Raw genomic sequence first — 11,104 nt, 5'->3', positions numbered from 1 at the left:
CTGGAATGAGTGGGACTCTCCTAGAGACTTTAAGATAAGCCTGTCATGATGCCTTCAAATCAGCAGGCTTAGAATGTCCTGCCTCTGGCAGTATGGAGTCCATTTCAGGAAATCAAAGTAATAATTGACCTCATTCTCACCCTTCCCTACTAAGAACAGAAACCTTCCCAAACAAAGTTTACAAGAAAGCTGTAGGCAAGCCTCACTCATCATGCAGATGTGATGGTCCTTTTAAAGTCAACAGGCAGGACTAACATTTGATCTCCAATATACAGAATACATACAATAAAACTTGCACTGGTTTTAAAATGGGAATGTACTTCCTGGCTCAGGAACTGTGAGTCTGCTCTGTAATGCACAAAATGTATTCATTTAATTTGTTTTCTTCTTAGTTAAAACCCAAATATAGCATTCAGTATAAATTTAAGTACTTTACTTATGGAACTGATTTATGTAATATTGGAAAGTTTACAAAATAGTACTAAAGTAGTAAATAAAAAGATCAGGTTTAAAATATTTACATTTTATACATCATTTCCCCCTACTTACAATTATTAAATAATCTTCTGTGATTTCCTTAATTTTAGGGAAAAGCTTTTAATAACTACAAACTAATTTTGTATTACTTTCAAATGGCTTTTGACTTAAACAGAATTTTAGCAAAATCACATTTCCAATGAGAAACATTATCCCCATGTTTTCAGTAGCAGTTATATATATATATACACACACACACACGTGTTTTATAGCTGTTTTATAATGCAATCCTCTTTTCTATAATAAACAGTGGAGATCTGAAATAAGAAAATGGCACAGTATGGATGGAAACATTATATTCCCAACTCTTAAATCCCTTTATATCATTTGACTTCTAGAATATCCAGTTTCTCGATAATTTAATGTTATTCTTCCAGTACTTTCAAGGAATCACAGATTCAATACTTATTTAGATTTTTGTGTCATCATCTTTTGAAAAGTTATTTCCTGAAGGTACTTCACAGAGACTATCACCATCCGTGCCGAAATCATCATCATCATCGTCATCATCATCAGAATCAGCCAACACGTTACTTGGTGACTTCTTCAGTCTACTAAAACAAAAATACGTCTTTGCTATTAAAACTGTACATCTACATGCAGAACACTTATGCAAACCTTAAAACACTGACAGGTAGAATTTACATTTTTAAAGGATGTCAAAGAAACTTGTGGTCCAACAGGGGTAGTTTATCATAGACTACATGCTACATGAGCTGCCCAGAGAGGTGGTGGAGTCACCATCCCTGGAGGCGTTTAAAAAACGGGTAGATGTGGCACTTCGGTATATGGTTTAGTCTGGTCTACCCTTGATTAGTCTAGAGTGGGCTTGGTAGTGTAGGTTAATGGTTGGACTGGATGATCTTAAAGGTCTTTTCCAACCTAGATGATTCTATGATTCTATGATTCTATGCAAGAGAATGAAGATCATTCAATCATATTTTCAAGCACCTCTAACTAAAGTCACAGAGAGGGTAAACTGTAAACTTTGCACATGGAGACGTTCAAAGATGGCTGAGGAAAACTAACACAGGATAGATAGCTGTACCTCTCAGTCATGAGCAGGAAACTTTTATTACTACAAATGATAACAGTCTTGAGTCCCACCACCTTTTTCCATTTTTATTCCCTGCCTCAATGACTTTATTCAGCAGGCAGATCTTGGAAAGAAGGTTTGGGCACCTAGAGCACCCTGGAAAGAGTTGGAGAACATTTGTAGAGAAAGGAAACGCAGAAGAGTTTCACAGGTCTGTCTCTTAACTCTGACTGCTTATGACAAACTTGAAGTTTGTTAGAGGAAGTGCTCAGTTTATGGACTAAAAGGGCAAGAGATCAATCTTGTGAGTGGTGCTGTGTTGTAATTGTAACGTCTGACAAGTCATCCTACCTTAATTCCTTCTTTGCAGCGTTAAGCTGCCCTTGCAATTGTTCATTCATGTCTAGTTGCTCTTCCAGTTCTCTCTGGAGTTTCTTTTTAGCACTTTCCAGTCTGTCTATTTCTTCTTCAGCTTCTTCAACTTGACGTTTCATTGCTTTTAAACGCAAACTCAACTGAAATATTTACATGTCAGCTGATTAGAAGACTATTTTAATAAAGGAATTTTATTCTTCCAGCATCTATGAGAGGGAGAATAAAGACACAACTTTGCCAGTGTAGTGACACTGTAATCCTATGCGTCAGAAATATTTGAAAGTCAGCATTAGATTTTGAGAAAAGCAATTGGATAAAATTTTTTAAGAAGAAAAAACAGCAACAAGCAAACATAGCTTTGGGAGAGTAACATAGTATTATGTGATAGCAAGAGCTGGTTATCAATAAGGGAAGAAGAGGTATTGGTGTGTCTAAGTTAAGCAACTTTACCAGACAAATACTATAAAATAGGTTTTAAAAACGCAGAGGATTTTAAAAGATTGTTTCCCTTAACAGATGTCTGCAATTTGAAACATACTGTTCATTCTCTAGGCAAAACATTAACTATTTGACTCGCATACTGAAAAAAAAATGTTTTAAGCAAGGAATCAACAAAGACCCAGGAATGGTAGAGCACATTGCTATTAGAATATCAATGTATGCTTAATACTTGTAGTCTATATTTACAATAACTTCTTTCTTTAAACAAAATTTTATGGTGGCAAAACAGAATGTATTATTTGTTTGTGTATGTATTTATAGGATCATATACTGTCTGTTATTTGCTTTATTTCTTAAAATAATTATAGCATTGCTTCTGTAAGTGCTTCCTTTTCATAATTTTAGAAATGAGTAACAATTTAGCACTAGCCAAAAGAACATGATGACAATGGGAACTGCGAATCTCACTAAACAGGAGTTCATAAACAGAGTAATTGGTATCTACCTATATTCTTCGCATATCTTTTATATATGATGATTTATGCTAGTAGGATTAATATCAGATATTTGCATAGTAGTCTTTCCCTCTACCTGGTCCTTTTGATCAGTCAATGAGAGATGTTCATCATCTACTTGCAACATTAACTCCTTCACTTTTCTCTCAAGTCTGCGGTTACTTAATTGGAAATTAGCTCTATCCCTAGGAAAAACAAAACAAAAAAAAGACAGGCTTGTAAAAAAAAGGAACTGAAATACTTCCAATCCTGCTGACAATTCCTTAGCAATCTTCTAAGAATTAAATACTAACGGCCCCTGCTTTGATTTACTGATTCCATGCAACAATTTAAGAAATTTGTTCAAAAGCATGAACAACAAAGGGGAATTTCTTGTTTCCAGAGCACCATTTAGGGAAAAAACCCCACTCCTCCAAGATTAAACAATGAAGTGAACATGAAAATGGAAGCGTTAAAGTACATTTAATATTTCTAGGCCTGTTACTGATATTAGACATTGATAAAATAATGAGGTATGGAACCGTGTTAGCACTGTGCCCATTTTCCAATTTATACTTCTAGTGTACTTTCAGTCAAAAAGAAAATTTTCAACAGTTCTATGAAACAGCAACCATTTTAATTTGGTGCTTGTAAGGAAAAAGAAAATCAAGTTAATTGTACTAGAGACTTAGCAAGAAGCCATATTAACAGACATAAACATGCATATTTTGATCTTAACACAACTAGTTTCACCTCTCTTCATTTTCAAGTCGTTCTTCTAGCTCTGTGATCCTTGCTTCCATTTGAGCAACAAGTCCCTCTTTACTGGATCGGTAAGAACCCTCTAGGTGAAGGATTCGGCTCTTCAAGTCTTTGTTCTATAGTTAGAACATACTCAATTACTACATACATGCTCATATTAACAAATATCACCTTGATACAAAATAAATTTATCCAGGAAAACGTAAGGTAATCGGTGTATTTTTAATTTAGTAAATACGGAAAAAAAAGAGTCAGTGAGATTTTACTGTTCACTACAAACTAATCTTCTATTACTGTGCTTTATTAAAAAGAATTTAGTGTTAAGCTTGCATTAAAGTTTTAGGACCCTTGAACTTCAGATGGCTGCAAGCCCCTTCCAACAACATTTTTCAGTATGCCAAAATTTTTCAAATAGCATTAGATCTGTCCTATTCGCCACACAATTCTTTTGTCAAATTCTGTATTCTTCCCCTGTAACTCACTGGTGTACGGGTAAAACAAGTAGACAAAGAAGTTACTTGCATCCAGTATCGCTTTCCTCTCTCAAAGCTGTTACTCTGGGTTGTTTTGCTCCCTTTCTTAACTATCAAATGGTAGTTCTACTACATAAATAGTTTGAAAAACTTTGCAAGCTGCATGATTTGTAAAAGCAGACTTTTTTCTCAGATTTACACTTCAATTTTTATGAGGCTAGGTAATTCAGATTTTCAATGGGGACCTAATGATAAAGTTGCCATTAAAAAAAAAAAAAAAAAGAGTTACATGAGGAACAGAAAATAAAGCTCTTTGTTACAGAACTTCAAACCATAATCTCAGATCTCAAACACTAAAAAAGCTACGATAGAAAAGTCAGAACTGAAGTATAAGGATGTACATGGGATATACCAGTAGGTGGCATTCTTTTTGCTCAAACAAAGCAAAGATCAAAGATGGGATTAATGTCACATAATTTAAGGCACCAAATTAGGTGTCTGGTATAAACATGTTCTCTAAACTCCCATTACAACCTGTTTTACGTTCTTGAGACTGTCAATAATAATATGACTTGCAAAGATAGCTTTCCTCTGGATCTCAGCTAGGGAATATGATAGTAATCTTGCTTTCAAAGACCACTGAGCTGCAGAATAATGTCACAAAAAGATGGAAAGTATTTTTAATGTACTTTCCATCGCAGATATTGAATCATACAAGTGATATTCCTTCCTCGACAGAGAATAGCAGTTCTCTATCAAATCTGTAGCTTTTCTTTCAGAGGCATGTCATTTTTTCACTTGTATGCTCCTACAGAAGAAGATACTCAACTAAAATCACAATTCTTTGAAATTATGATCTACCTTCAGCAGTGTTCCTGAAGTACTGTCAAGACTTTGAAGAACAGCTCCTCCAAAAGTAGTCAAAGGATTTACAGCTGAACTGCGTAACAGTGTCTCTGATATTCTATAGTCTTTTCTGTATATATTCTTTTTTAAATTTTCTATATTGATATCTCAGTCTTATTCTAAAACAAGTTTACCATATCAACTGTCACATTTCTTATTTTTACTGTCTTTGATTCTCAAATGTATAGACAGAAATTGTGTGGTAGAGAGATGCCTGCACTCACTACAACAAAAATGTCTTATTATATTATATAAACAGATGTATGCATAGTATGAGTGTTTAGTACATGAAATATATAAACTGTGACAAACCTCAAGCTAAAACTAGGGGTACTGAAAGAAAAAAAAAATATACTACTAAGAGAAGACTTATTTCAAGATTATAACATTTCCTTTTGTGTATCAGTATTAAGATACTCATGGTTTTTAATCTATTCTTATTAACACGTACTTCCAGCAGCACACTATGGTGGGATAGTGCCAGCTACCAAATACTGTATTCCTTAAATGCTTATTTGAGCTTCCTAATGAAGGCAGATACCCAGCCTCTTATCTTGCTAGTGTGATAATATGCCAGCCATAATTACCTGTCTTTCCAATGAAATTTTGTCACACTCCAAATCTTGCTTTATAGCTCTTTCCTGAAGTAGCTCTGTCCTCATTTGTTCAATCTATTATAGAAAGAAAAGACAGAAATTTTAATAAAAGAATTAATTTACAATTATCTATATGATACTGTATGTATATACATATACACACATACATAAAATACCTATACCTATGCAATGAGAAAAAGCTTGCTTTTTCTTAGAACTCAAGACATACGCATTATTTCAGATGAAGTTTACAATTACAACCTCGAACAATATTTTCCACTTTGGGAAGCCCATGCTATTACCAGTACTTATTATAGACATTTTCCAGCCACATTGGGTATTGTTGATGTTCAGTATATATATTCTGTAGCAGGGAACTGAACTCTAAAATGTTGCATGACAGACATATCACGTGGGAGGGAATCGAGTTCCGGAACATCACATCAATCTTCAAACACCTTCTACAGTTTTCTTCATACTTCAGTCTGAAGCTCTGAAATGGCACCCTACCTTTAAGCTGCTGACTAGTCTACTGTGAAGTTTCACTTTACTGAACACAAACTGATAGCTACAGAGAAGTGCCTAGAACTCTGAGACACTCTACAGACAATTACAGTTTTCTATGTCCATGAGAATAGTAAAATCTCTTTTTCAACACTCTGATACATACTGGATATGAACATTGCTCCCCTCCTCCAGCCCATTTTATGTCTGTCATTCCAGGAGAGCACCAATTTCTGGATTTGGGGAGGGGGTGGTTTTTGTTTGTTTTGTTAAAACACAACTTTTGCCACAGTTTCTGTAAATATTTCAGTTGCATATTTAATAACCAAAAGGAAAGTATATTCTCCATATGTAAGATGTTAAAAAGCTATCTGATCAATACAGAATCAAGATAAGAATACAGAATTAGTTTGTTTTGTCTCACTATTGGACTTCACTGAGGAAAAAAAAAAATTCTGAGGATCAAATAAATTCTAAACTGCCTAACAGCTGCTACTGAAACTTTGGGGCTAAAGGAAAAAGTCTGTAGTGCCCAAATGCTTTTCTTGTCTCTCATTCCTACTGAGACTGCCCTCACGTCTTTACAATGCCTTTGCAGGCACAGCTAATGTTACCACAGCATTTGTACTATTGCCCGCACAATGTTTACTATGATGAATGTAACCTGGGGAATACAGTGAACATCTATGCCATTTACTGTACCTGCAAAAAGACCAACAAAAGTTTCAGTCACCACTGCATTCTTCCCTGCTTTACAACAGTTACATATGAACTTGCATAAACACACCATCACTGTTAAATCTGTAACTTAGAGCTGCTTATCTCACTAAAGGTCTTTCAAAAGCCACTGGGAATTCTTGCATTTAAAAAAATAAAAAAATTCCAAAAGCAATGCTAAGAATGTGAAGGTTGAACAAGTACAGCACATGAAATTTCACCTTAGGCCTTTTTTTTTTTTTACCACATTATAATATTAAAAGATATATTTTTAGTTAATCACATGCTTAAAAGAAGTCATTTACACTGATTCTGTAGCTTTGAAATGAATATATGAATACTAACAATGGTAGCAACGCATGCAGTTGCATATGTTATGCCATAGCGTGGTTTCAGAACAGTAGAAGGCACTCCTGAAAACTAAGGTCATAACAGTTACTGGACTACAAATGTTAGCACATGGTTGCATTCTCAACAGCTAGGTAATTTCCTAAAAGCTCTCATTGTTGCATAGAAGCCTAAAAATAATAATTTTTTTATACATTATATATTAGAGTATTATTTTATATATAAAAATCAGAATCACTCATGTGTACAATAGCTGCATTCACTCATAAAATGTATTTTTAAAAACTAATAATGTGGGGGATTACATAGATTTTATTCTGCTGTAATTGCAGACAGACACAGAAAAAATAAAGCAAATTTGTAGTAAAATGAATGACTAATTATAAATGCAACTGTTAACTGAAGAAAGGGTTTTTGTTTTATGCAGGAACTTGCTTAACGGACCACTCTAAAGTTCTACTGTGCTCTTACTGTGCTCAAAGGCTGTGAAATTTGTGCAACCTTCCCAAGATCTCAAATTAAGGCATTATTTAGAGGACAATTATTATATTTCCAAGATGACTGCCACTGTTGTTGGACACCTCATGGTAAAAGCAACCTCACAGAAAAACAGTGGGAGAGAGATCAGAAAGCTACGTGCAAATATGTACAAGAGCTTGTAAAAAGAGAAGGGCAGCAGGACACAATTCCTGCTGGGGGAGGTGGAAACTGTTTTCACTTATCTCCTTGCACTTTTCATTAGTAAACACATAATTAACATACACAAAGGAAAAAAGCAGTTGTCTGCCAAAATGTGCTCAAACTTTTCACTTATTTCACAGCAGTTAAGATAGGCTCTGGGTACGTACCATGCAGAGCTTTGTGCTTCGCATTCTACCTTTCCTATATCTAATACATTCTAATTATGTTAAAGGTATAAACTGTTTCTGCAGCTTAAGGCAACAGTTATCACAGCTGGATTTGAAGAATGCTAACAACAAAGAATTGAGAAAAGCAATAGATTTTACAAAGCTTTATTAGACATAACAACATTTTGTGCCAGCTTTAGTATTAGAAGCAGCTGTTGAGTTCATTATTAGTGCAGCAATTTGATTTCTAATAATATTTTAGATGCTATCACCACTGTTTACCATCTTGCACTAGGTTCACGGACTATGTTTCTTGTTACTACCTAAACAGGGAAAAGTAAAATACATACATATATTGACCTACATACACAATTCTCAAGTATATGACCAAAACCCACGATTTTTAACAAACAAGCAAGCTAAAGCCAAACAAACCCCTTTGATCCTTTGTAATTGAAAGCAACCTTCATGTCCACCTTTTCATTGTTTGCTTCCCACAGCTGATGCCAGCTAAAGAGCAGGTATACAGCTATTCATTGGGAATGCTTTACCAAAAGGAAGCTAATAATACAGTTAATTCAATTTTATCGCACCGTATTTATTCTAAAATTGTCACAGAAACTAACTAGCCCGTTTTTGACACTTACTGGAAACAACTGCGGAGTCAATAGACTAATGTTTGCATTTTCACAGAATACAAGAATTGTTGAGGGTATCTTAAGTATTTCTCAATTATGTTTGCAAAAACAAAATGGCAAGAGGTAGTTCATTTCACTTGTTTGTGGGAAAAAACCCATCGTGTACTAAAATGTGCCCTGTCCCTGCTCACTTTAGACTCAAGGGGCAGCTGAATGCTCTAGCTTTCTTTGTGTGTGTGTGTTGACCATTCTGCTCCTCCCAGAGTTGCTAATACCTTATCATTTAAAAACTAATAGGATATGATCCACTATTCCCCAATTTTTTACTGTTGCCACTTTGTTGTGGTACTTTCCAAGAATGAGGTAGGGAAGATGAGAACAGTGTCTCATGCAGTCATTCCCAGATTTGAAAGGGTGTTTAAATTAAAAAAGGACAACATTTCATGGTAAATGAAATGTGAACCATCAGCCTTGCCAATGTTTATTCAAACATCTAGCTTTATGTAAAATAGAACCAGTTGTTTCAATTTGTTTTTACTAGAAATTTGAGTATTATAGTTCATTATCAGTGTATTGAAATAACACATTTATAATTAAAAAAACATTTACAGGAATACAGATATTACCAAAACAAATCCATTATAATTTCTCATGTCATTATAAATACTTAGCAGACCCTGAAATACTCATTAGTAATTTGACTATTTAGTCATTCTGGCATAAAAACCAAAACAAAGCAACCTTTGTAACTCCTGTGTGAAATAAGAAACTCCAGACCTCAAAATAAACACGTCTTTTACCCATTATGTAACATTTTGGTCACCCATCTGTATTTTAGGTTTCCATTCAGTTAGCAAATTAACTTACTATAGTACCCACTACTGCAGCTATGACTAAGGTTCTTTTATCCCAGGCTTACAACACAGACTAAAGGCTTCCTAATTTAACAATAGCATGACTCCACATTATTACAGGTCCTTTACATTCTATTTCACCCACTGACTCAGAGTCTGTACAATATCAATGGAATAATAGCAAAAAGACTATATTGCAGTCAAATAGAATCTCAGTAACCTGAGTCCCAACAAAGCAGTAAAGGTGCCTCAGTGTTTCAAGGATGCATGAGAGAAAGCTGAGCTCTAACTCACTTTAAAATTCTCCAGCTGTTTCAGTGGAACATACAATTTAATTGAAAAGACACAGAAACTAAGATTTTACTTTCTGTTCTCCCTCTGAAATTAAAGCTATTCAAAAGAATGTCAGCAATTCTTTTTTGCCAGACAAAGAGAGAGAAATGAAAACAGAAGACTATTGTGGGTTGTTGTCGTGGTTTAGCCCCAGCCAACAACTAAGCACCACGCAGCCGCTCGCTCACTCCCCCTACCCTGATGGGATGGGGGAGAGAATCAGAGGAGTAAGAGTGAGAAACACTCCTGGGTTGAGATAAGAACAGTTTAATAATTGAAATAAAGTAAAATAGTAATGATAATAGTAAAATAATAATAATAACAACAACAACAACAACAACAACAACAAAAAACAAGTGATGCACAATGCAATTGCTCACCACCCGCCGACCGATACCCAGACAGCTCCCGAGCAGCGATCGCTGCTCCCCAGCCAACCCCCCTCAGTTTATATACTGAGCATGACGTCATATGGTATGGAATAGCCCTTTGGTCAGTTTGGATCAACTATTCTGGCTGTGCCCCCTCCCAGTTTCTTGTGTCCTTGGCAGAGCATGGGAAGCTGAAAAGTCCTTGACTAGCACAAGCAGTACTCAGCAACAACTAAAACATCAGTGTGTTATCAACATTCTTCTCCTACTAAATCCAAAACACAGCACTGTGCCTGCTACTAGGAAGAAAATTAACTCTATCCCAGCTGAAACCAGGACAGTTGTACTGCAATTCAAATTGTCTCCTGGACTTTTAGGAAATTACTAATGAGGTATAGTACTTAACGTAAAGCTACAGCAGCAGACATGTTGTAATGAGTTACACATCAGTTTCACATGTTTCAGAATGTAAAACTAAGGCAAAGAACATTGTCTAGGCCATGCTATTCCACAACAGCCATATATCACCGTATTCCTTTCCGTGGACTAATCAAAAGCTTGCATAATACTGACTACTCGGCCGTGGATGCTCTGGTTACTTTTTCAGTCATCAGGCCCTATTCTCTACTTTTCTAGTTTATTACAAATCTTTGTTACAGGACCTATAATTTCATATGTCAGCTCTTTCAGAAGTCTTGAATAATATTATTAAGGCCTCTTTCTTCAGAACAATGAACTCCTAATTCTCTTAGACTTGGTGATTTCCAGCTCAATGGTCTCATTTCCATTAGCCCACTCCACTTCCCCCCACCTGCACATTCACTGGCCTTACTGAAGACAGAGGCAAAATACTCATTTATTTGAGGAGGCA

At 35.4% G+C, this 11,104-nt stretch overlaps 1 protein-coding gene across 1 annotated transcript in view; it reads right to left on the bottom strand.

Moving 5' to 3' along the window:
* Positions 1-946: 946 nt before the first annotated feature.
* The window catches only part of CGNL1 (cingulin like 1), a 45,170-nt gene continuing 35,012 nt past the window's right edge, over positions 947-11,104 (bottom strand). Inside the window, 6 exon segments of the mRNA XM_075714339.1 lie at positions 947-1,091; positions 1,925-2,088; positions 2,981-3,089; positions 3,637-3,761; positions 5,612-5,695; positions 8,310-8,360. Of these exon segments, the coding sequence (XP_075570454.1) occupies positions 947-1,091; positions 1,925-2,088; positions 2,981-3,089; positions 3,637-3,761; positions 5,612-5,695; positions 8,310-8,360 (678 nt within the window).

Source organism: Pelecanus crispus, chromosome 7 (genome assembly GCF_030463565.1).
Source record: "Pelecanus crispus isolate bPelCri1 chromosome 7, bPelCri1.pri, whole genome shotgun sequence".
NCBI lineage: Eukaryota > Metazoa > Chordata > Aves > Pelecaniformes > Pelecanidae > Pelecanus > Pelecanus crispus.
The sequence above is the reverse complement of the archived record's forward strand: the minus strand, read 5'-3'. Positions and strand labels throughout refer to the sequence as shown.